General features: G+C 42.8%; 2 protein-coding genes across 2 annotated transcripts; both read right to left on the bottom strand.

Annotated features, from left to right (window-relative positions):
• Positions 1 to 2,646: 2,646 nt before the first annotated feature.
• On the bottom strand, positions 2,647 to 11,420 carry LOC138784957 (extracellular calcium-sensing receptor-like). The gene is made up of 7 exons (XM_069960669.1): positions 11,295 to 11,420; positions 9,948 to 10,186; positions 8,695 to 8,986; positions 7,452 to 8,276; positions 4,219 to 4,446; positions 3,914 to 4,037; positions 2,647 to 3,566 (listed from the first exon to the last, which is right to left on the bottom strand). The coding sequence occupies exons 1-7, from the start codon at positions 11,418 to 11,420 to the stop codon at positions 2,647 to 2,649; spliced, it is 2,754 nt and encodes a 917-aa protein (XP_069816770.1).
• Positions 11,421 to 16,647: 5,227 nt separating this feature from the next.
• Positions 16,648 to 26,873, bottom strand: LOC138784947 (extracellular calcium-sensing receptor-like; the record flags this gene model as incomplete). The annotated part of the gene is made up of 7 exons (XM_069960657.1): positions 16,648 to 17,567; positions 19,225 to 19,348; positions 20,422 to 20,649; positions 21,289 to 22,113; positions 22,948 to 23,239; positions 23,391 to 23,635; positions 26,820 to 26,873. Coding segments are annotated over 7 exons (2,688 nt in total), but the record flags the coding sequence as incomplete, so codon positions are not given.
• Positions 26,874 to 27,113: the final 240 nt, after the last annotated feature.

Below are 27,113 nucleotides of genomic sequence, written 5' to 3'. Positions count from 1 at the left end.
AGGACTTCCACAGGGGGATACACATTGGGTGTAGTGGTATTGCTTCCCTTGGTGCGCGCTCTGTAAAGTGTCCAGTCTGATCATATGTGGGATATTATTTTTTTAAGTGTGCAAAGAAGACCAAACACTGGGATAGAAAAAAAAGACTTTATTGTAATTATTTCAGTAAATGTAGGCACAGTTTCTTTACAATACAACCCAAGAATATGATTGGAGCAGAGATTACATACAGTATATAAGATGAGGTGCAACGCTGTAGCCAAGTTGTAAATTGCAGATATGCTTTATTTCACATCTACTGTTGACAATACTGACACTCTAAAGTCTGGCTTCCAGAGAGTTAAGTGGGGATGCATAGCATCCCCACTTAACCCCCTTGAGGTCATAGTGCTTTCTACTTGAAGGACCCTCGCCCAAGGAAGGACTTTAAGTGACCGCCCTTCCTTGGCTAACCTCGTCTTCATTCTTAACCAAACCCAGCTGACTCGGTAATTGGCTGAGCTGAGATTGCAGGAACTGACCTGGCACACATCAAGCACTGTGTGTTAGGACTTAAAGTAAAGTGAGAAAACATGAGACCAAGAGGGTAAGTATAATCCCCTCCCTTACAAAGGAAAAACAGTCAGGCCCACAGGGGGATTAATGGGGATGTTATGCATCCTCACATAAATGGTCCATCTGCTGTGTTCAGTGCACTTTGCCCACTCCAGCAAGGAATGGGTTAAGTCATTTAACCCTTTCCTTGCTAGGGCAGACACAGTGCGCTCAGAATAGCTGGGGGAGAACTTAGCAGGGGGAAACTGGTTAAATGCTAGGATCTCCCATTGGTTTCAGTGAGGCTTGTTACTCGACCTTAAAGAGGATGTACCACCTGGTACATCCTCTTGAACCTAAACCCACTGATCGAACGGCGCTGGCACGGGGAAGCTGGTGCCACGGTCCATTTTTCGGACCGAGGCCCGGTTCCCGTGCACGGCACCGTTCTATGCACCGGAACCGGCTGGTGCTCAAGCACTGGAGGCGGGCCGGGCCGCCCCCAGTGGGTGGGATTTCCCTCCCCTGTATGACGCGGTTCCTTTAGAATGAATGGAGCCGCGTCATACAGGGGAGGGAATTCAGTCCGAAACGGGGCCTCGGTCCGAAAAAACGGACCGCGACACTGGCTTCCCTGTGCCGGCGCCGTTCGATCAGTGGGTTTAGGTTAAAGAGGATGTACCAGGTGGTACATCCTCTTTAAAGTGACACTTTTATCCCCTTTTTGCATTTTGACTGCTCTCCACAGGTGTTAAGGGTAAATGTTACAGCTTTCATTACTTATTTTATGGTGCTTGTTCTGGTAAAAAGTTGTTTTTATCATCTGTGGTTTGTATATGTGGGCGGGGCCTCACGGCCTATGCGCCACATCGATCCGCCCCTAGCAGCACTTAGCCCCTCCCCCATCCACAACGTCATCACCGCCTAGGCCCAGCCCCCTCAGCAGCCACTGGAAGGGCCGGCCTAAAGCTCTAGGCCCAGCCCCCTAGATTGTCCCACACCAATGGCCGCTGAGGGCGGCGGGGCCCATGCGGTGATGACGTCGGGCGTCATGGGGGCGGGGGCTAAGTGGTGCTAGGGGCGGAGCGATGTGGCACAGGCTGCGAGGCCCTGCCCACATATACCAATCCACAGGTGATAAAAACGACTTTTTACCAGAACAAGCAGCATGAGGTGTGATATAAAATAAGTAATGAAAGTTGTAACATTTACCCTTTACACCTGTGGAGAGCAGTCAAAATGCAAAAAGAGGGTGACAGTGTCACTTTAAGCACTCAAGTATTGCAAAAATGCTTATCCCGAGTTAAGAACACTCAAGCATTTAAGTGCTCAACACGAGGGGCCATGCACATATGTGGTCCTCTTTATTGAAGACTGGGAGCTATAGAGATGGCTAAGTCAAAGGGACAAATTGGCCACCTGCGTTCCTGGCATACTCCAAGGCAAATGAGATAATTGGTGCACCAACCACCAGGACCCCTATCACCACTGACATCATCTGTCGGTCTTATACATAAACTGTAGACCATATACTGTCAGCAGATCTTATCAACAAGGGTTTGGCTATAAAGTGTATGGTCAACATAAATTTTTACAGAAGAATGGATTAGGTTTTTCAAGTTGTAATCTACTCTCAACTGAAAGTGATGTGTTATCATTGTGATTAGAGATGAGTGAAGCGAATCCTGCAAATCAAAATTCGCTGCATATCAGGCCGTCAGTTCGCTGTTTTGTGAAGCAAATTCCCGCCCATTCATTAAGAAAATTTCCAAAAACAAAATGGCGGCCATACATGCTGTCTGGAGAACTCCACTCCTGTCTTGGGAAAAAAATTGTTATTACGCCACTGATCCATCAAGGTCCACTGCTGTCCATAGCATAAATTGGATGATTGACTTTAAAAAAAAAATTATGATTTTACGATATTTGACATTTTTACAACAACATGCTTTAACAAATTCTCCCTTCTGTAATAGTCCCAGTACTGTAGCTACTATAGTTTTGGCTGTTTTAATGAAATTTATTTGATCTCGAGTTTGACCCAAAATTTGTGAAGCTTGCTTGTCATCATATGCTACCAAACACACATCATTAGAACATTTCCTCTTTATTTCATCCATGGGTTTGGACCCTCACATTCCTCACTAGGTTTTCTCGAGAGTTCTTGTTAGGTCGGAACAAGATTATGAAACATTTAGGAAGGAACATACAGATCACCAGAGCCCAACTGGAACAAAGAATGGCAAAAATCTCCATAGCTACAGTGTACTTTCCTTGAGCGCTAAGGTAGGCTGGAATAAAAGACACCCAGACGCTAAGGAAGGCCAGCATGCTGAAAGTGATGAATTTAGCTTCATTGAAGCTGTCGGGGAGTCTCCTGGCCATAAAAGCTACAATGAAGCTGATAGATGCCAAGAGGCCAAGATATCCCAACATGCACCAAAAGGCGATAGCTGACCCTTCATTACATTCATAGCTGATGATTGTGGGTTGTGCTTGTGTACTAATGTACTGGGGAAATGGAGGAGCAAGTGACACCCAAATGATACACAAGAAAAACTGTAACAAGGAGCATATGAATATAAATAAGAGAGAAACTCTAAGACTCGTCCATTTTCTCAGTCGGCTGCCCGGTTTTGTAGCCCAGAAGGCAAACACCACAGTAATAGTTTTGGCCAAGATGCAAGAGACACAAAGTGCAAAAACAATCCCGAATGCACACTGTCGTAGGAGACACTTCTCAGCCTGGGGCGGACCAATGAAAGCCAAGGAACAGAGGAAACATAGAGACAATGACAAGAGAAGAAAGCAGCTTAGATGATAGTTGTTCGCCTTCACTATGGGAGTGTTCTTATATTGTATGAAAAGTCGTAATATGGAAGCAGGAACCAAGGAGGAAATGACTGTGGTCACTGCCAAGGTCGATCCCAATGGGTCTTCATAGGAGAGAAATTCTATGGTTCTTGGGAGACATTTAGATTTCTGAAGGTTTGGCCACTGATCCCATGGACACTTGAGGCAATCCAAAGCATCTAAAACAGATTTACATTTTTTTTTTACAATTTAGCATATAATTATATTCTCAAACTTAGGCTACAGTCACAGGGTCTATAGTGCTGTCTTTGGCCACAGACCTGTAATTACGGACAGCACTATGAAAGTGCATCTGTAGTTGTCTGCAATGCATGGACCTATTCATAGAAGAATAATGATCCATGCTGCAACTGCGCGTCTTTGTTTTTGCACGGATCACGGTTCCATAACACGTGTGGATGTGTGAACGGGATCATTCAAATGTATGGGTCTGCAGTTGGCCCACAATTGCGGACAGAGTTTGCAGACGTGTAAATTTAGCCTGTACTTAAGAACTGTTTTCTACCTGTTTGGTTGGAGATTTCTCCTTGAGGACATTGAACGCATTGAAAACAGCAGACAGGTTCTCCTCTTCTTGTCGCCTTCCTAAAACCTGGAGAACAACTCTCGCTGCAGACCGAGCGAGGAACCTGAGGGTAGAAGAATTGAAAATAAAGAAAGTAGCCTTCTCTATTAAATATTATTCCCCATGCCATAGAGCCCATCAAAGATACATGACACCTTCTAAAAATTTTTAGAGGCCACCATGTACTATAGGGTAAGTAAATAAAAATGGTACCATACTTTAAAAGTTCTTTCTAAATTTCTTACCATCTGTTCTCCAGCAGGCCACTGAAGAAGACTTGTGTTTATAAGAAAAACTTGATCTGAAGATCTCGTGGTGTCATAGCTTCCAACCTTGATGTGTTTTATGGTGCCATCCGGGCCCAGTTGCCAGTTGACTATATCATAGACTGCAGGTGGGTCTCCATTCTTATCAAAGTATAGTTCCTGACCACTACTCAGTGTGAGCCTTACTCGCTTTATGTAGCGTAAAAGCTGTGAAAATAATAATTATAGACGAGGATTAGGTGAAGTATGAAGTAGAGGGGGATTTTTATCAAGACTGGCATCCTTGTACATCCTTCAGAATTGTCCTCCTCTCAAATTAGCGCTGGTCTTCCTCTTGAAGGCCACAGAAGTGATTTTCCTCAGGAGAGGTCAACGTGTCTACTCGGGGCATTGTAGTTCCTCGGCTTGGTCCGAAAGGCAACAAACTTCTAACCCCTCATGATCATCTGAATACTTTTTTCTTTTTAACTCAACCCTCATCCTGTGTACCTTGGTACTACAATACATAACAGAGGTGTAGCTATAGAACATTTTCAGCAGTCCAAATGTATCAGTATACTGCTGCAAACTTGGCCCACAAGGAAAGGTAGCCTAATGTAATGTATACAGCTAGCACCCACAAATAATGGTGGAGGCACCATCCCTGTGCCCATTGCATAATTGCACAGTAAGGCTACGTGTACATGTTTTCTTTCTCTGTATTTTTAGCCTTGGGAAACAAAAAACAAAAAAAAAAGACAGCTATATTATAAAAGTAAAAGCCAATTTGGACAATATTTTATTTATTTATTTATTTATTTATTTTTAGTCATTTTTTATCCTTAATCTTATGGCCCTAAAATTTTTCACGAAGTGTGAATTACAAGCTGTCTTTTCATTGTGATTTTTGGAACTCAGTATGAATTCTTACTTTTCTTTTGGTCTGTTTTTGAACCTTAAACTGGCCCTTGTTGGGCCCAATAATAAAGCATTCATTGGAATGACGCCAAGGCCCATGTCTTTGTGTGTTCTATTCTGTCTCCGGTGGGCATTTTTATTGTGTGGTAGTCACTGTGTAGGGGTAATGGTCTTTTCCAGGGCCGGCGTCAGCACCCGGCTGACTAGGGCAAGTGCCGGGGCCCACAGCGACTCTAGGGGCCCAGCAGGGGTATTGATCGTCTGCTGGCTAATATACATAGAACGACTGGAGGGAGATTTGTCTGGGCTGCAGGGACTAAAGAGGACCTGTGTAGTCGTACTCTCCTGTGGTGACTGTAAGTGTTAAGCCGGCCATGAAGCAGAGGCCACAGCCTGTATGTGATCCTGCTAATGGATGCCGAAGGCTCACACAGAAGCAGCACCGGACGGCTGGATCACAATACCTATGAGAGAGGAGGGGGCAGGGGAGCTGGCATGCTTCACATCCACCAGCTGCAGGTCAGTGTGTCCATGGTACCCAGGACACCTCAAAGAAGGAAAAAAACACAAGCAATGTTTTTATACACTGAAGTTTTAGCCCGATTTTGGTAGAAACACCCAGCAAAGCCACTGCATGTTTGCATAGGTCATTACTACACCGTACAAGGAAGGTGCAGGACTTTTTGTTACGTCACTGTCACATGATCAAGGTCCTCCACCATTCAAGCACTGAGGAGCACCAGGGCTAAAACAAATGGTGGTGTGTATAATAATGTGTAGTGTATGTTATATGTACTGTATAGTGTTTATATTGTAATGTATGCTCTTCTGTATAGATTGCTGTATGTATTGTCTGTGTATTGTGGGGTGTATAGTGTATGTATAGTGTATGTATTGTAGGGCGTATACTATATGTATAGTGTATGTATTGTGGGGTGTATACAGTATATATAGTGTATGTATTGTGGGGTGTATATTACATGCATAACAGTGTATGTATTGTGGGGTGTAATCTATATGTATAGTGTATGTATTGTGGGGTGTATACTATATGTATAGTGTATGTATTGTGGGGTGTATACAGTATATATATATATATATATATATATATATATATATATATATATATATATATTATGTATTGTAGGGTGTATACTATATGTATAGTGTATGTATTGTGGGGTGTATACTATATGTATAGTGTATGTATTGTGGGGTGTATACTATATGTATAGTGTATGTATTGTGGGGTGTATACAGTATATATAGTGTATACTATATGTATAATAGTGTATGTATTGTGGGGTGTATATTATATGTATAGTGTGTGTAATGTGGGGTGTACATATACTTCATGCAATGTGTGCTGTATGTATTGTAGGATGTACATATAGCGTATGGTGTAGATATTATATAGTGTATGTTGTAGACATATTGTGGGGTTTATGTGCTGGTAACCCACACAAGCTACAGACAGTCAGTCCCACTCCCAGAAGTCTGCCTTCAGCCTCTGACACTGCGGAGCGGGGAGGCAGGGCACCATCAGTATGGGAGCCTGACAAACCATCTGTCTATGGCAGTACCAAAATAAGGGGGAGCAAGGGGGCAGCCACTCCCAGGCCCACACATACAGGTTGCCCACTGAACACTGCACTCGTAAATGCTGTCTGCAAAATACATATGCATTGGCTATTGTGGACCCCTTGCCGGTGTCAGCCTTTTACTCTATGAGCTCCTGAGGAACACATATAGTTAAATGCGATGCTATGATTTAAAGGACAAAAAGTCATTTGCTTTCTGCTTTGCTAATCAAGAAAGGAAAGAGCTGATAAGATGTCGGAAGATTTCAGTGCTGTGGTCACATGATTTGCTCCACGAAGGGGCCCGCTGGGGCTAATTTGCCCAAAGGCCCGCGAAAACCTGGAGCCGGCCCTGGTCTTTTCTATACCGTTTTTTATTTTGTAACAGTATGGCAATATTATTATTACTATTTAGTGGCTGACATATATATATATAATGTTGTTGGTAGAATATTCGTGTTGCCCCTCCCTACTTTTTTATTTTTGCCTAGTGCCTGACTTTCACTAAAACTGGCCCTGTGCTCACCTTACCAGACTTTCCACCCTGTATTGTCCCACCAATATCCTTGTAATTTACTAACTTTAGGATGTGGCTTCTACTATATTTAGTTTATTGGTGAGGGACTCCGAAGTTAAATGTATATTCCCATCTTGAGTAATTATGCCCTATCCACAATATCCACAGGACATCTTGAAATATAATTTTCTACTTTCTTTATCTGAAATATAAGATACCTTCCAGTGCTCAAACTTGGAATTATCAGCACATGTCTGGGGAAGACCGAAATATTCCTCACTTTGACAGGATCTTAGGACTTTTAAGGCCATGGCGATAATCTTTACCGCTATGTAGGCATTATATGAGACTGTTAAATGATCAACGTTGTAGTAGCTGTTTGTTATGTTCCTAAGGTCCTCTGCTCCTGTACATGGTTTTACTGGAGAAGACAAAGAACCTGTGATGTTCTCACCAATAAATTCACAATTAAAAGTTTTTTCCCAGAGAAGCTTTGCCCATGTTCCTCCTGAAGGCATGGATGGATGAACATTGTTTAGGAAATCTTTAAATCCAGGAATTGTCCCACTGCTTACAGCCAGACCAATTGTGCCTAGAACAAGCTTGGTGTTCATTCCCTGGAAGAATTGTGAGGTTGACCAGGTTTCGCTGGCAACAAGTAGCCTTTGGCTAACATCTTGTCTTACCATCTCCACTAATATTGGATATACATCAATGTCCTTGGAGAAGACCACCACAACCTTGGCTGAAGATTGTTTTATTATACTAACAATGTGTGGAGCATTGCGATCTGCTTGACTTAAAATCATGGTTTCCATAAAGGCCACACATGCTCCGGCCTTTATTATCTCTCGTCTGACAAGTTGAATCCCTTGTTGGCCATAGTCATCGTCCTCAGCCAGAAGTCCTATCCAAGTCCATCCAAACTGCAAAACCAGCTGAGCCAAACCTTTGGACTGGAAAACATCACTGGGAATAGTCCTGAAGAAGGAGGGGAACTTTCTTCGGTCACTGAGGAGAGGGCTAGTAGACCAATGGCTAATCTGTGTAGAAAATAATGGTTGGAGATGTGTTTACATGTCAGCAGCATAACTGACCTTAGTTTATTCTATAACCCAAAGCACTTCTCGATCTTATTTGATGGTTGTCAGGCAAATAACCCTCATTTTATCTGCTGATTAAAACGCCTATTAACAGAACCCTTTAACATACTCACAACTAAGCTTCACCATCAAATCAAAGCCTATTCCATTGAAAGAATCCTGTGGTGTCCAAGTTCATCAGTTCAGTCCTAATGCAACTGCCTAATACTCTTCTAAATCTCTGACTACACAAGGATCCTCTGGTCTTCTAGTTGACGTATCAAGCCCTAATCTCACTGCCCAATATGTTTCTGAATTTACAGTATGACTAACGGAACACTGATTGACCTCTTAAACCAATGTATCAAACATTCATTACCTGAGGGTATCTAAGAAGTCCCAGAATATGAGCCATGAGAATAGAAAATTCAGATGCTGTATGACCAATGACAGAGCTTAAAGGACGGTTCACAAGACATCTGTAGTTTGGGACGGCCTTTCTTTGTCCTGTGGCCACCTGCAATGTTCCTGCTAAGCTTTGCTGTGCAGTTAAGCAAGTGTCATAGGCTTGGAAACCCAACGTGATGTTTGGCAGAAACTCAGGATCGCTGTTGATTTCTCCGATGGCAAAGATCACCGCTTGGAGATGCTGGTAGTGCACGAGACTAAACCTTTAGATAAAAAAATATCTGTATCAAAAAAACATCAGGTGGAAACTCAATGGAGATAAAAACTAGGGATGAGCGAATACTATTCGATCGAATAGTAAGGTATTCCATAGTATCGAATATTATCGAATAGTACGCCAAATATTCGATAAATATTTGATAAGCGTTCAAATCTCCCTTCTCTTTTCCTGAGGTGTCATTGTGGACTTGGTGACCTCCAAGTGGTCGAATAGATGTTTTTCAATAATCGAATACTTGTTCCCATAGACTTTAATGGGATTGAATATTTGATCGAATAGTCGAATATCAGGAAGATAGTCGTACGAATATCAAATATTCTAACTCATCACTAATAAAAACGCATCTTAAATGAACCATTTTTAGCCTTCTGCACATTTTGTTCGGTTTACATCTCAGCTGTAAGAGCAGAAACACTGCAGCTGATATGATATAAGTAGGGTTTGACTATTTATAGTAAATTCATCTGTAGTTGAAAATTCAATGAGTTACTGGGGGTCCTTAAGCTCCAGTAGCTGCAATGTCATGGCCTGGCTAAGCGATTGCCCGCCAAGCCCGTGCAGTTGTTGCAGGAGATGGGTACGTGATGTACTCGGTTCCCTGCAGAAGATGACAGCCGGTGGCGATGAACAGACCCCAGGGCGGTGCAATGGAGATGGGAGTGAAAGTTACTTTACTTGTTTGTTTTTTTTCTCACCCACCCCCTGCCTTCCTGATGTTTTTACAGTTGGTGGGACTTTCTGAGTTCGCGATTTTTGTGCACTTCCGTGGTTATATACTTGGAAATATTTAGGGAAGATTAGAAGAGAAAGGATCAAGATGTGGAGTGTCGTAAACTAGGAGCAAGAATATGCCTAAAACAAAGGCAATCTATGTGCTACCCAAGTGCTGAACATTTGCTGAAAACAAACAAACAAAAAACATCATCAAGGTTCCGGTTCCTTACTTGGTGCAGGTGGTCCAGCGGGGTCTCTCAGTAAATGTGTTAGGAACATATACACTGTCCACATGCAGACCTAATACAATCCCAATCAGTATATCTCCAGCCTGTTCTATCCCCTCCAGCTCTGTATTTTCCAGACTGCATTGGGAGGTCTTGGTATATAAGACATGACATGAGAGGATGAGGAGTATCCGGATATAAGTATATGTGTTGATCATGTTTCTCTTCATAGTCAGAAGTGCCTGGAGATATAATTAGATTGTATTGTAATTAGTATATAGGCTTAGTGTCCTGCCCAATACTTGGTGCTGTATCGTACAGATGAAATGTTTCTCGCACTATAGAAATGTAACATAACCCAGTCCAATCAGCTATCAATATGGCCTCTTTTTATTTCCAGCCCCTTCGTTGGCTTCCCATTCCCCTTAAATTCAGTCCAAGATATGTACATTATTGAACAAAACTGTCTTGTGATACCTCCTTACGCGTAATATCTCCCAAGACCTCCTGCTCTTCTCCTCCACTATCCGCTCCTCACACAACCATCTCTCATTCTCTGAAACCCAGTATGGAGACCCAGCAGATTCTCACTCATGTGTAAAGCAGATAACCTGAATACCCCCCTATTCTACAGGTTCTTCCCCCACCTTCTGTCTCTGTCCCCGCTCTCGTCATGGCTCCCCTGTACCGGTGCACCTGAATCTTACCTGAAATTTCTTATAAAGCTGATGACTTTGCAACCTGCAGATGTCTTCTTGAGCTCAACCAGTCCATAAGTTACAGTTCATAGCTGTGTGCCCATTACATTTGTATGGACCTCTCGAACCCCGTCCAACTGCACTCCCAGGCATTACAGTTGTAATTTTTGAATTTGCCATTGAAATAAATAGACCATTCCAGACCATTGCTGGGTGTATTACAGTGTCAGTGCAGTGCTATATGTAATAGGAATATATTCTATATTCAATGTACAAAATATGAACCTGTCCATTGCTTGGGAGAAAGAATGTTCACACACACATTTGATATCTACACTGACTATAAACTAAATAAAATGTAATCCCACAGTGTGATGTATATGTGCCAGGAGAGACAATCCTATATCATGCATGCCGACTACTTACAGTGTATTGTTCAATGTCTTCTGAGATCACGCTGAGGATACATGTCTCCTATATATAGAGACTCATGTGTTATACGCTGACTGTAAATTACCCATGATCAGGGATCTCGCTCTGCGCTTAACGGTTAAGTAAACGATAATCCTCAGAGGTGAAGCCCTCACAACGGACCTCGGGGCAAGAGAAAATTAGACTTCTGTGCAGATGTGACTTTTTAGCTGGAAATTACATTTCCATGTCTTGTATGAATGGTAATAGCTACATAGGGAAGAGTAAAAGTAGTGTCCTTCTTGTTGAGTTTAGGGTCATGTGACTTCAGGGTCAAGGTATTACAATATGCTGTCTCAATACCCATCATCTGCTTTTGGGATGACACAGTAAAGGAGCTTTAAGGCCTCCTGCACACGTCTGATATGTTCTTATGGTCAGGGTTGCCATCAGAAATTTCAGGGCCCCAAAAAGCCAAAATGTCTGATTCCCCCATTAATAAAAAATCTAGGCCATATTTTTGACTGATGTTTCTGGTACATTGTTCAGACTCAGCTGCTTCTGGAAGATCTGGTCGCTTTGGATCAGTCCCTCGCCAGCTAAGTTCAATGCAAGAGCCCTATTACTTAACAAAAAAACACGGTAACCCAACCCAATGCATCTGCCCACCACTCTGATGGCATCAACTTTGTGACAGATACTCTATAAGGCCGTGCTGAAAGCTCATGTTTTTAGGGAGGGAGAGATAACAATGCTCCAGGTCTATGGCCTCCTTTGAGGACCATGTCCAAAATGACCCAGTGGGCCGCACAAATTTTGATCTTAGTGTTTTTTCCTCCTCCCCTTCTAAGAGCTCTAGCACTTTCAGTTTTCTATCTAGTGTACTGTGTAATGGCGCCTTCCATTTTACCATAACAGGTATGACGGAATGCCAAAATTATTATTTATGAAGATATAAATTAGTGAAATCGTAAAAAAGAATGCAATATGGTAACGTTTGGGGGGTTCCTGTGTCTACCTAATGCACTATATGGTAAAAGCGACATTATACCATTATTCTATAGGTCAGTCCGAACACAACCACATGCAGGTTACACAGATTCTCTAATGTTATATATGTATTTTAGCTGCTCCTGTCACTTACACTTACACTTAAACGCTGTGAATGCTGCAGCCTTTGATTAACGGTGAGGGCCCGGCAGCTGATTGAGGCCGGCCCCCATGTGCTATGACGCGCGCTCCGCTCCGGATCGCTCTTCATAACTTATTTAACCCCTTCAGGACCAGGCTAATTTTCATTTTTGTGTTTCATTTTTTCCTCCTTGTGCTTAAAAGGCCATAGCACTTGCATTTTTACACCTAGAGACCCACATGAGCCCTTATTTTTTGCGTCACTAATTGTACTTTGCAATGACAGGCTGAATTTTTGCATAAAATATGCTGCGAAATCAGAAAAAAATTATATGCGCGGTGAAATTGAAAAAAAAAATTCAAATTCTTCGTTTTTACGCCATGTGTCCTATGGAAAAACTGACAAGTTATATATGTTCCTCAAGTCGTTACGATTACAACAATATGTAACATGTATAACTTTTCTTGTATCTGATGGCCTGTAAAAAATTCAAACCATTGTTAACAAATATATGTTCCTTAAAATCGCTCCATTTCCAGGCTTATAGCGCTTTTATCCTTTGGTCTATGGGGCTGTGTCAGGTGTCATTTTTTGCGCCATGATGTTTACTTTCTATCGGTACCTTGATTGCGTATATACGATTTTTTTCTTCGCTTTTTATTACAATTTTTCTGGATTTGATGCAACCAAAAATGCGCAATTTTGCACTTTGGGATTTTATTTGCGCTGACGCCATTTGCCGTGCGAGATCAGGAATGTGATTAATTAATAGTTCGGGCGATTACGCACGCGGCGATAGCAAATATGTTTATTTACTTATTTATTTATTTTTATTTATAAAATGGGAAAAGGGGGGGTGATTCTGACTTTTATTAGGGGAGAGGGCTTTTTATTAATAATGACACTTTATTTTTAGCTTTTACATTCATACTAGAAGCCCCCCTGGGATTAGGGTTATTTCCCCTGGGGTTAGGGTTATTCCCCCTGGGGTTAGGGTTATTCCCCCCTGGAGTTAGGGTTATTCTCCCTGGGGTTGGGGTTATTCTCCCTGGGGTTAGGGTTATTCCCCCCCTGGGGTTAGGGTTATTCCCCCTGGGGTTAGGGTTATTCCCCCTGGGGTTAGGGTTATTCCCCCCCTGGGGTTAGGGTTATTCTCCCTGGGGTTAGGGTTATTCCCCCCTGGGGTTAGGGTTATTCTCCCTGGGGTTAGGGTTATTCCCCCTGGGGTTAGGGTTATTCCCCCTGGGGTTAGGGTTATTCCCCCCCTGGGGTTAGGGTTATTCTCCCTGGGGTTAGGGTTATTCCCCCCTGGGGTTAGGGTTATTCTCCCTGGGGTTAGGGTTATTCTCCCTGGGGTTAGGGTTATTCTCCCTGGGGTTAGGGTTATTCCCCCTGGGAGACATCTAGTATAAGTACACTGATCTCTCATTTAGATCTTTGCTGCATAGATATGCAGCATAGATCGATGAGATCGGCACTCGTTTGCTTCCGGCTGCTGCAGCCGGAAGCAACCGAATGCCGAGCCAGGATCAGCGCCATCTTGGCAGAGACCCCGGCCGGCACCAGTCACGGAGATCACTCCTCCAGGACAACGTCACAGGGGAGCGATCTCCCCACTAGACACCAGGGAAGAGCTGCTCTGAAGTCTTCAGATGCAGCTGTCAACTTTGACAGCTGCATCTGAAGACTTAATTAGCGGGCATGGCGATTGGACCGTTCCCGCTAATAGCCACAGCCCCAGGCTACACGCGGCACCCGGGACCGCGGCGGTTCAGAGCGGGGTTGCCACGCGGGGTTGCAACGCCCCAACCCGCGCGTGGACGTACAGTTACGTCCTCGTGCGTGAAAGGGTTAAGACCCAGGACGTATAGTTATGTCATGGGTCGCCTGGTCGCAGAAATCCATGACATAACTGTACGTCCAGAGTCCTCTAGGGGTTAAATGCTCCATCTAGTGGCAATTTGCATACACTGTAGTCTGTATGTAAAAGCTTGTTTGGTTCATATCAGCTATCTTATCTGTAGCTTATGACCCCGATGACATCATCATCTTAGTAATTTTAGCTATTACACTCAGAACACTGCAAAACCAGCTGTATCCTAAGCCATCTTCCTCATCCAAGCTTCCAGTAACATCACTGGTACGTTTATACAATCATCCAGCATTGAATATCTACATCTTGTTTTTTTTTTTTTATATATACATGTGCTGATTTTATTTTACAATCTGGAGTTACCATATAAAGACAGTGCTTGTCACATGGCTGGTATAGTATGTAACATGGTTGTATCTGTATTGCTTGCACAGTAATGTATGATAATGTATTGGGGCGTGTCTGTACATCTTAATAAGTGCAGTATTTTTCTGTTTCTCAGTTTCACCTATCCTTGCAATAAAGGTTGAATTTGGACGTCAATGAATTGCTGGGAGGGTTTAGCTGCCTGTCGACTTAAGGTCCCTCACACATAAGGAGGACAGAACACCGACAGACTGGGTTCACTGGACACTGGTTTCACTTCTCCCACACACTGGGATAACTTCACCCACAACACCCACAACACCCACCCAAAATGCACTCTCCTATTCTCTCCTGTCCCTATATCTCTCTTTCTCTGCCTTCTCCCTGACATTTACTAAATGTCTGCTGCGATTCCTCTCTCCTCTGCACACACAGCCAATTGGACGCCTCCAAGAAGTGGTGACATCACAGGCAATGTTCCAGGTGATTGGACGGCTGCAAGGGTTATACTATGATCTGAAACGAAGGGGGATACACATTGGGTGTAGTAGTATTGTTTTCTTTCGGGGACACTCTGTAAAGTGTCCAGTCTCATCATATATGGGATACTCTTGTTTTTTTAGTGAGCAAAGAAGGCCAAACACTGGGATAGTAAAACAGACTTTAATGTAATTATTCCACTATATGTAGGGACAGTCTCTTTACAAAACAACCAAACAACATGACTGGAGCAGACAGAGAATACATATGTTAGATGAAGTGCAATGCTCTAGCCAGACTGTATGACTAAACTCAAACTTTTCTGTGTCATATAATATCCCCAATTAGAGATAAAAGAACCTTTGAAAATTTTTCGAACAAACCTGGTTCTACAGTCTGGCTCCCAGGAAGTTATGTGGGGATGCATAGCATACCCACTTGTCTCCCTGGGGGTCAGAATGCCCTCTACTCACAGTACACAACCTGCACTAAGGAAGGAGGTTAAGTGAACCCCTTTCTCCTGACTTAGTAGAGGGCAGTGCGCTTTTTATTGGGGAAGGGGGTGGGGCAAACATCATCTTTATTCTTAACCAGACCCAACACAGGGTAAGCTCTGTCCTGGGTTGCCTACTGCAGATTACACTCCCCACCTGATCACTGGCTGAGCGGAAATTGCAGGGGCTGACCTTGCGCACATCGAGCACTGTGTGTGGTGTCTGGTAAAGTGAGTAGATGTGAGCCCAGAAGGGTAAATTTAAGTAGACCTCCCCTTTTACAGAAGAGAACAGTCTGTTCCTCAAGAAGTTAAGTGGGGATGCTAGGCATCTTTACGTAAACCGATGGGGGCCAGGCTTTAGTCTGCCCTCAAAACAGATAGGGAAGCAGGGGGAACCTGGTTAAATGCTGAAGTCTCCATCGATTTCAGTGGGGTGTGCTACTCTAGTGAAGCACTAGAGCATTTAAAAATGCTTGTATTGAGTAAAAAGTAATAAGTAACAAAGTAACAAATGAAGCTCTCCCTCAACACTAGTGAACATGCACGTATGTGGTCTTCTCTATTGAAGGCAGTTGGAGATATAGAGATGGCTAAGTCAAAGGGGCAGATTTACCATCTGCGTTCCTGGCATACTACAAGTAAATGCCTGAAATTTTGCACAAACCACCAGGATTGTGCAAAAACCAGCGCCATTTCTGTGGCAAACGGCCATTTTGCCTGATGGGGGGCATAGCAATTCATTAGGATTTAATTTATTATGATTTATGCCTGCTAAGAGGCGTAATGCATGGCAGAAATCTACACCTGCACCTTTTAGTAAATCCACTAGACTGCATTGGAGCAGGGCTTTATTTACACAAGTGTACTAATGCTCTGGTCTTGATAAGTGTCCCCCAGTATGTTTCATAAGGTGGCCATATATTTCCCATAACTGTAGGCTAAATGATCTGCTCTGGTGCAGGTTATCCCTCTTAAACCTAAACACCAGACCCCTATCAACACCGACATAATCGTCCTACCTTATACACATCTGTAGACGATATACTGTCAGCAGATCTAACCTACAAGGAACAAGTTTGGCTGACTTAAGTATAAGATGTATGGGCACCATAAAATTTTGAAGAGGAAGTGTCAGGTGATTGGATTAGGAGGACTTTTTAGTTGAAATCTACTTTTGACTGGATGTGATGTGTAATCATTGTGATCATATGCTACAAAACACCTCAATAAAATATTTCCTCTTGATGTCACCCATGGGGTTGAACCCTCAGATCCCTCACAAGGTGTTCTCGAGAGTTCATGTTAGGTCGAAACAAGATTATGAAACATTTAGGAAGGAACATACAGATCACCAGAGCCCAACTGGAACAAAGAATGGCAAATATCTCCATAGCTACAGTGTACTTTCCTTGAGCGCTAAGATAGGCTGGAATAAAAGACACCCAGACACTAAGGAAGGCCAGCATGCTGAAAGTGATGAATTTAGCTTCATTGAAGCTGTCGGGGAGTCTCCTGGCCATAAAAGCTACAATGAAGCTGATAGATGCCAAGAGGCCAAGATATCCCAACATGCACCAAAATGCGATAGGTGACCCTTCATTACATTCATAGCTGATGATTGTGGGTTGTGCTTGTGTACTAATGTACTGGGGAAATGGAGGAGCAAGCGACACCCAAATGATACACAAGAAAAACTGTAATAAGGAGCATAGGAAGATAAATAAGAGAGAAACTCTAAGACTTGTCCATTTTCTTAGTCGGCTGCCCGGTTTTGTAGCCCAGAAGGCAAACACTACCGTGATAGTTTTGGCCAAGATGCAAGAGACACAAAGTGCAAAAGCAATCCCGAATGCACACTGTCGTAGGAGACACTTCTCAGCCTGGGCCGGACCAATGAAAGCCAAGGAACAGAGGAAACATAGAACCAATGAAAGGAGAAGAAAGCAGCTTAGATGGTAGTTGTTTGCCTTCACTATGGGAGTGTTCCTATATTTCATGAAAAGTCGTAATATTGAAGCAGGAACCAAGGAGGAAATGACTGTGGTCACCACCAAGGTCGATCCCAATGGGTCTTCATAGGAGAGAAATTCTATGGTTCTTGGGAGACATTTAGATTTCTGAAGGTTTGGCCACTGATCCCATGGACATTTGAGACAATCCAAAGCATCTAAACCACAATAATCATAAATTTACAATGTAGTAATTAAAGAAGCAGTTCGGCCAATCTTTTTCTAATCTATAGTTCTCCCTTAAAGCCAAAGTTATATAACTGCCGTTGCCTGAGATGCTGAAGTGGTGTTGGTCAACAGGTGGGCTTGGTGTTTTTTCTGGTTTACTTGTCATGGTGGCCAGGAGTTTTGAAAAGGGTAGCACAAGGTGTAGGTGCGACTGTGTCAAGAAAATTATGACTAGTCCAGCACTTAACCAAAGGTGACTTCTACTTAGAGAACTTCAGTGCAATAAAAGACAATACAGTAGCGAGCTTAGCAGATGAAGAGTAGTAAAAGAAGTAAAGCTTGTTCAGTGCAGATGTAGGGACCATCTTAGGGGCCTTGTCCAAACTAGAACTTTACGCTGCTGGGATTAGTGTAGAAGATACTAGGTATCTGACTGCCTTCTGCCCAACCAGATCAGAGAGTACCAGGTTGGGTAACATGAGCACCAGTCCATGCGCAAGTCAGTAAGATAGTTCAGCTTCCAGCTCTTTGTCTTACTGGGGATCAGTTCCTTGCTTTGGTAACTGTCCTGAGAATAGTGGAGAAGGATACCTGGTGTGGACAAGGTGTACCCTAGAGGATTAGTACCCTACCCTGAGTTTAGCATTGCATACTGGAGTAAATTTCTCACAACAGGATAATCTCTCTTACTGTGTCTTAGTTCCTCCATTGCCAACCAACTAACTGAAGACCTCCAGGGCCCTGGCCTAAGCCAGGCCTAGCTGGAAACAGTAGCTGCAACATTCTCTCCTTGTGTTCTCCTCACTATAGCTAACTAGGAAGACCTCCCACCAGGAACTAACTAATCTCATATAAGGGTGACCTATAAGGGTCTAACCTCCTATTCATGGATAAAGTGCTCGAGGGGAAAGAAAGGAAGTTTGTGACAGGAGAAAAGTATCTATGGTACCTGCACCTGAGATTGGTCAAACAGTACAATAACCCATTCCCTTCAGCTGTGCTCATATAAAGAGTTGCAGAAAAGAGTGAGACATCTAGTGGGGAAAACTCTGACACACTGTGGTATGTGTTTCCTCTCTCATTCACGGTTTTCTATGGCGAGAGGAAACTGAATTGTGAGCATGACAAGGTGGACGGACTGTTGGTGCACAGGATGCTGGGAATTGTTGGCACAGAACGGTGTGCGGCTCTGTGTCGGAACAGGAACTTAAGCAAGCAACAGTATTCTCTAAATGGCATTTGGTGGGGGTCCGAGAGTAGGGATTTGTGGCTCAAACCAACCACAGGCATAGTGTAAGTATGATCCCCAGCCAAAACTGGAAAATATATATTTTTTAACACTTGGTCAGATTTCTCCTTTAACTATAAATTTATATTCTGAAACTTAGGCTACATTGAAATGGTCCATAGTGCTGTCCGTGTCTACAGACCGATAGCTACAGACAGTACTGCAGAAGTGAATCAGTAGTTGTCCTCAATTGCATGGACTTATTCATAGAAAAATAGAGCTGGATCGTGACCCAATAACGTGTACGTACTGTAACGTGAAAACTGGCCCATTCAAATGTATGATACTTAGCTAGTGCATAATTGCGGACATGTGAATGCAGTCTAATTCTACTGTATAGAAGATGAACAGTGTCTTGCCTGTTTGGTTGGAGATTTCTCCTTGAGGACATGGAACACATTGAAAACAGCAGACAGGTTGTCCTCTTCTTGTCGCCTTCCTGAAACCTGGAGGACAACTCTCACTGCAGACCGAGCGAGGAACCTGGGGGAACAAGAACTGGAAATAAATAAAAAAAAGTAGCCTTCTCTATAAGATATCCTTCCCCATGCCACACAGCCCAAAAAAGATACCATACATCTTTTAAAGATTTTTATAAGCCACCATAAAGGATAAAGGAATAAAAACTGTATGATACTTTAATCCAGGGCCGGGCTAATTATCATTTTTGTTTTTGTTTTTTCCTTCTAACAGGCCACAGCTCTTGGATTTTTCACCCACAGACCCACGTAATCCCTTATTTTTTGCGGCACCAATTGTACTTTGCAATGATTGCAATGACTTAATTTTTCTATAAAATTTCCATAAAATTTGAACCCGGGAAAAAATATTTTCGGGGCTAATATTTTGTGCTTTTGTGTGGTATTGTGGTATCTCTGACCTCTTCGTCTATGGGGCCATTTCAGGTGTCATTTTTTGCATCATGATCTGTACGTTTTATTTGTACCACACTTGCATATATTCAACTTTTTTTTTTTAATCACGTTTTATTCTAATTTTTCAAATTTGATGTGGCCAAAACTCACTTGGCATGTTTTTGTGCTTACACCATTTACCGCGCAAGATCGGAAATGTGATAATTTGTTAGTTTGGGCGATTCTGCACGTTTTCAAGTATATATTTTTTTTATTATTATTATTGTAAACTTATTTAATTTGTAGTCCTATAGGTGACTTCTATAAGCCAAGCACTGATTGCTTATTGATCTGTGCAATCGGCCCTATGGGCTGCTGGAGCCCATAGTAAATGATTGCTGTGTCGGGATCAGCGCCATTGCTTTGCTAAGGCCAGGCAATTATGATGGATCGCCCTGTCGTGATGTCATCACTGGGGGCAATCCCACCACTAGATCACTGGGGATAGTCAACAGCATTTAAATGCCTCTGCCAGTTTGACTAAATTGGTTAATAAGCTGGTGTGGCCATAGCAGCCAGGAGCGGTGTGTTACAGTGTAGGGGTCATGTTGTGACCCTTCTCTGTATCCCTCTAAGGATCCATTGGCATACTGGTACGTCATGTGTCCTTAAGGAGTGAAAAGTGCTTTCTAATAGTCTTACCATCTGTTCTCCTGCAGGCCATTGGATGATACTTGTGTTTATATGGAAAACTTGATCAAAAGACCTTGTGGTGTCATAGCTTCCAATCTTGACGTGTTTTATGGTATCGTCTGGGGCAAGTTGCCAGTTGACTATGTCGTAAACTGCAGGTGGGTCTCCATTCTTATCAAAGTAGAATTCCTGACCACTACTCAGTGTGAGCCTTGCCCGCTTTATGTAGCGTAGAAGCTGTGAAAGCAATATTTATAGACAAGGATTAGGAGATCAACATAAATGAAGATTTCGGGGAGCCAAATATATAGGCTGTCAACAACCTAGTGGAGGCCTGAAATGATGGGCTCGTATATGAGGTTCGGTAGAGAGTGGAGAAGAGATTTTTCAAATGATAGGAAGGTGGCCTAACACTTCACACCCTTTAGGAAGCATACAAGGAAAAAATGGAACTTCAGTTCCCATCAGATCAGCCTTAGTTTGCTCTCTATCTTTAAATCCAATAATCATATATGTGAATGGTAAGGGCCTTTGCTTTGCATTCTACTTTTGACATGACAGTATTGGAGGTCTTTCAGGACCGTATAAATATTGTTCTCGCACAGGGGGTTAGTAAACACTTGGGCTTTCCCCCCGGACAATCTCCTTTGTTTACCCAGAAACAGCTTATTTTTCCACATAGTTGGGGCAATTCCTGTTTTTTTTTTTCACTCTAGGGTGTTGATCTTACTTCAAATATATTTAGCTTAATGACGACTCCTTTCATTGTCTGTGGAGCTAAATGCTGTGGATAGGACATAACTACCCCAGATGGAAATACCCCATTAAGATCTTTAAATATCTTCTTCTACAATTTGTGTCGGAAATATAAAATACCTTCCAATGTTCAAACTTGGAAATATCAGCACATGTTGGGTGAAGACTGTATTCAATACTTTGACAGGATCTTAGGTCTTTTAAGGCCATGGCGATGATCTTTATTGCTATGTAGACATTGTATGTGACTCTTAAGTGGTCAACATTGTTGTAGCTGTTTGTTATGTCCTTCAGGTCTTCTGATCCTGTACATGGTGTTACTGGAGAAGATAAAGAACTTGTGATGTTATTCTGATGAATAAATTCACAATTAAAAGTTTTTTCCCATAGAAGTTTTGCCCATGTTCCTCCCGAAGGCATGGATGGATGAACATTGTTTAGGAAATCTTTAAATCCAGGAATCGTCCCACTGCTTACAGCCAGACCAATCGTGCCCAGAACAAGCTTTGTGTTGATCCCCTGGAAGAACTTAGAGGTTGACATGGTTTCACTGACAACAAATAGCCTTTGGTTAACGTCTTGTCTAACCATCTCCACTAATATTGGAAATATGTCAATGTCCTTGGAGAAGACAACTAGTACCCTGGCTGAAGATTCTTTCATTACACTAACAATGTGTGGAGCATTGCGATCGCCTCTACTTAAGATCACGGTTTCTGTGAAGGCCACACATGCTCCAGCCTTTATGATCTCTTGTCTGACAAGTTGTATCCCTTGTTGGCCATAGTCATTGTCCACAGCCAGAAGTCCTATCCAAGTCCATCCAAACTGCAAAACCAGTTGAGCAAGTCCTTTGGCCTGGAAAACATCACTTGGAATAGTCCTGAAGAAGGAGGGGAACTTTCTTCGGTCACTGAGGAGAGGGCTAGTAGACCAATGGCTAATCTGTGTAGAAAATAATGGTTGAAGATGGGTTTACATTATTCCCCATTCCTTAAGACCAGAACTTCTTAAACTTTTTCTACTGAGGCCTCACCTAACAGAGAGAAGTGGAGCTTGGACCTCACTAGACAAACCAGAAGAAAGCTGGGGCCTCATTGTCTGTGATAGAAGTTCATGGTTGTGCAGAAAGATTTTTTGCCATGAATGCAATGCAAGTTCAGTTTTGTTTTATAATCCTTTAAAAACCCTATATTCTATATGATACAACCAATCTTAAGTTTCCTGTTTAGTAGGTCCTGAGGGAACTTATGAATCTAAATCCTGTCTTGGGGCCACCATAGGACTTAACTGCTGTCAGATCTTCTTGTGTTAAAGGAATATTCCTATCTATTATGGTCAGCCTGCTGTAACATTCCCTGTCGCTGTTGTTTTCATCAAGCTCAGTCCTGCTGCTCAGCACTTTCTTATATCAGTGTGGGCAGAAGGACCTGCTCACTTAGTCTATCAGTGGCCGAGACAAGACACCAGTGTGACCATTGATTTGCTGAGCAGGCATAACCATATCAGTGGGATTGGGGCTCTGTAAGACTAACAGAACATTGATTGATCTCTTACATCAATGTATCAAACATTTTTTTTTTACCTAAGAGGATTGAATAGTATCCTTGTTTACTAACCCAGTCCTGTTTAAACTGCCTATTACCATTTTGAATCTATGACTATATGAGGATCTTCTGGTCTTCTAGTTGGACTAGTTCAGCCTTGCTGTCACTGCCCAATATTCTTCTGATTCTATGACCAAACCAAAGTTAAACCAATGTATCAAATATTTCCTACCTGAGGGTATCTGAGAAGCCCCAGAATATGAGCCATGAGAATAGAATATGTAGATGATGTATGACCAATGACAGAGCTTAATGGACTGTCCACAAGACATCTGTAGTTGGGGACGGCTTTGCTCTGTCCCGTTAACACTTGCAGCGTTCCTGCTAAACTTTGCTTAACAGTCAGGCAAGGATCATAGGCTTGGAAACCCAACGTGATGTTTGGGAGAAACTCAGGATGGCTGTTGATCTCTTTAATTGCAAAGATCGCCGCTTGGAGCTGCTGGTAGTTCTCGAGACCAAACCTTTAAAAAAATATATCAATATTTTTAAAATGTGGAAAATCAGTGGATATATGAAGGCATCATAAATGACAACTTCATCTATTATAAATGTATCGATCAAGAAGTTACCAAAGGGAACACTATGGACATCATCAATGGTACCATTCCTTACTTGGTGCAGGTGGTCCAGGGGGGTCTCTCGGTAAATGTGTTAGGAATATACACACTGTCCACATGTAGAGTTATCATAATCCCAATCAGTATATCTCCAGCCTGTTCTATCCCATCCAGCTCTGTTATTTCCAGATTACATTGGGAGGTCTTGGTGTATAAGACATGAATGCACTGAGAGAGGAGGAGGAGTATCCGGATATAAGTATATGTGCTGATCATGGTTCTCTTCATAATCAGAAGTGCCTGGAGATATAAATAGATTTTAGTTAGTATATAGGCTCAGTGTCCTGCTGTATACTAGGTGCTGTATCATACAGGTGTGCTACAGAAATGTGAACCATATAACTAACCCAGTCCTGTTATCTATGGTTATTGCCTCTTCTTCTTACCAATCCCTTTACTGGCTACAATTTCCCTTGATATTTACATTCTACAACCAGTCCCCTCCATACATCTTTGACCTAGTCTTGTGATACCTCTTTACCTGAAACTCCCCCTATTCTACAGGTTGTTTCCTCACCTTCTGTCTCTGTCTTCCCTCTTATCATGGCTCCCCTGTACCCTGCACCTAAATCTTACCAGAAATTTCTGATGAACCAACGCGTTTCGGCTCTGTAATAAGGCAGAGCCTTCCTCAGGCAATGGCTGCCTGAGGAAGGCTCTGCCTTATTACAGAGCCGAAACGCGTTGCTTCACTGTAATATACCGCCTATGGTTATATACTAAGCGGCATTTGCTACCACTGTGCATGTCACCTGCGCTAGACTCATCCAAGGTCTTCCTGTCCCAGACGGCTACTGCTGGGAATCCTCTACATTAGCATGTACTTAAAGCGTAACTATAATTTCAGTAGCCAAAAAATGAAATTCCTCAAATAAAAAGCCCATGTGTCACCCTTTAAAAAGAGCCCTAAACTGCATTGATAGCGTGTACACTCGCTGAGATATCACCAGTTGTTTGGCTCAGAAGAATAAATGAATTTTTCTTCTGGCTGCATGAAAGTGGGCGTGGCCTATCCCTCATCTTCCTGGCTGTGTCCCTCCATTCACTGAGCAGCACCTTAGCAGATGTATCACACGTAGCAGGATTAGATAGAGTCCCAGCATACAGTATCACAATGTAAGATTAGATACAGAGCCCCAGCAGATGGTATCACACACAGTGGGATTAGATACAGTCATCTGCTCTCATTACACTGTAGGATAATGTCAGCCATGGAGGTGGGGGCACCTGCTACTGACCTCTGATAGTGAATGTTATATGTACTATGGAAGGACTACAGCTGTGTTGTGTTGGGACTTGTAGTCCTCCCCTCAGTGACTCACACACTCTCCCTCATGCAGTACATTGGAGTCATGGCTGGGATGTCCCTCCTTGTTAAAGCACTGAGTACTTGTTCCTCCATCCATCTCCTCCCCTGCGCTGCTCCTCACACACAACACCCCCAGCTCTGCTATGTGATCTCTGTGAGGGAAGGGGGGCGAACGTGCTGCTAGGAGGGGGGCAGAACGTGCTGCTAGGAGGGGGGAGGGGGCAGAACGTGCTGCTAGGAGGGGGCAGAACGTGCTGCTAGGAGGGGGGAGGAGGTTTTGTTTATGTTTCTCTCTGTGTCAGGGCTGTTATCTGATGCTGCTGTCAGAGTCTGTACTCTAGGTACAGATCTGCAGGGAGGGGGCGCGTCCAACAGGAATGCAGAAATAAGTCAGAGCCAGACAGAGCTGTAAGGGCATAATCAGTCTTATGTATTTAAAAAACTGTTCATTTTAGGTTATTAATGTATATTGCAAAAATTGTTATCATGCCCTAAGATAACTAAAACTGAAAGGTCAAAATATTTTATAGTTACGCTTTAAGGCACACTCACTTATTATATCTACACCCACTTTAAACTAAATAAAAAGTGTGATCCTACAGTGTGATGTATACTGTATGTGCCAGGAGAGACAATCCTATGTCATGCATGCCGAGTACTTACAGTGTATTGTTCAATGTCTTCTGAGATCACGCCGAGGATACATGTCTCCTATATATAGAGGCTTGTGTGTAAATTACTCTTGATCGCTCTGCGCAAAACGGTTAAATAAGCGATAATCCTCAGAGGGGAGATTCTCACAACGGAACTCGGGGCAGGAGAAAATTAGACTTCTGTGCAGATGGGAGTTTTCACCTTGAAATGATATTTTCATGTCCCCTATGATGGGTAACAGCTGACAAGGAAATGTAAAAGTCAATGTCACAGCAGTGGATTGCCATTCAATTATGTACATTACCTAATTGCAAATATGTTATTCCTGAATGGTCTTTAGTCCTTCTTGATGAGTTTAGGGTCATGGGAAGAGGTGGTCAAGGTATAAGAACAAGCTGTCTCAAAACCCATCATCTGCTTTTGGGATGACAAAGTAAAGAAGCTCTAAGGTCTCCTGAACACGTCTGAATAGTTTTTTTTTGTTCATTTACCCATGGTTCATTGGGTATGGAGCAGCCCATGGAGTGTCATTTGTGGGCCACCCACCATCATGGACCATGAACAGTGAAGAAGGCCATAAAAGTATGATCCTGACCTGGGAACCCCATTCATGTGAATAATGTGCATAGAATACTGTACAATAGGTCATATACTATTTTAAAATACAAAGTGTATGCTGACTATATATTACAGCCTTGTCTAAGGTTCCTGGTTTTACAGTCATACCATGCTGTTGTATATTCTGTATGTACTACAGTTATTTTTACTTTGGCAAACCCTGTATGGCCTAGAGATCAATATAAAGGCATGGCATCCTAGGCAGCTTTCAGAGGACGTCCACAGGGTGTTACACATTGGGTGTAGTGGTATTGCTTCTCTTGGGGCACACTCTCTATAGTGTCCAGTCTGATTGTGGGATGCTCTTTTTTCAGGGTGTAAAGAAGGCCAAACATTGGGATTGTAAAACAGACTTTATTGTAATTATTCCATTAAATATAGGCACAATCTCTTTACAATACAACCCAACAACATGACTGGAGCAGAGATTACATATTTGAGATGAGGTGCAATGCTCTAGTCAATCTGTATCACTAAACTCTAGGTGCACTTTATTCCTACAATGCATATTGTTAGCTCCTGATTAGAAACAAACAAGCTTTTGAAAAGTTCAGCTCATCGAGTCCTAACAAACCTAGTTTGAAAGTATGGCTCCCAGGGAGTTAAGTGGGGATACATAGCATCCCCACTTTATCCCCTAGTACTCTCTGTAAACTAACCTGAGCAAGGAGGGGGTTTAAGTGGCCCATTTTTGCTGTGGTGAGCACAGTGCACTTTCTGTTTGGGGTTGGGGGTATTTATACTTAAAAAAAAAGAAAAAATTGGTCAGCTCTCCTGGAACACCATTCACACTAGGCAGGAGCACGTTGCCATGGCTGAAATTGCAAACACACAAAAACACAGAACAATGCAACAGCTCACCGCAACAGCAAGATACAGACCCACCACAGACATTAAAATAATTAAAAGCAGCCCCCCCAACTGCCAAAAAAACTTCCACAAAAATAATGAGTCTCTTGGTTACTATTTGCAAACAGTGTAAACTGCCTCACCACGATAAGGTGGACTCATATCGAGGCAGACCCTACACTGTATGTACACTATGGCCTCTCCATGGCATGTAATACGCCTATGCTCTGGGCATGCAAGATCCGTCTAATACCTGCAAACATGATTGCACCACCTGGATGAGACAGG

This window comes from Dendropsophus ebraccatus, chromosome 1, assembly GCF_027789765.1.
Source record: "Dendropsophus ebraccatus isolate aDenEbr1 chromosome 1, aDenEbr1.pat, whole genome shotgun sequence".
Classification (NCBI taxonomy): domain Eukaryota; kingdom Metazoa; phylum Chordata; class Amphibia; order Anura; family Hylidae; genus Dendropsophus; species Dendropsophus ebraccatus.
Note: the sequence above shows the minus strand (reverse complement) of the source record. Positions and strands in the feature narration are given on the sequence as shown.

Bases quoted from the DNA above. Each gene is read 5' to 3' on its own strand.
- LOC138784957 (XM_069960669.1), bottom strand. From the start codon at position 11,420: ATGGGTATTGAGACAGCATATTGTAATACCTTGACCCTGAAGTCACAT. The intron at 4,447-7,451 runs GTATCTTATATT...TTATTTTCACAG, and splicing joins CCAAGTTTGAGCACTGGAAG to CTTTTACGCTACATAAAGCG. The intron at 3,567-3,913 runs GTAGAAAACAGT...AATCTGTTTTAG, and splicing joins AGAAATCTCCAACCAAACAG to ATGCTTTGGATTGCCTCAAG.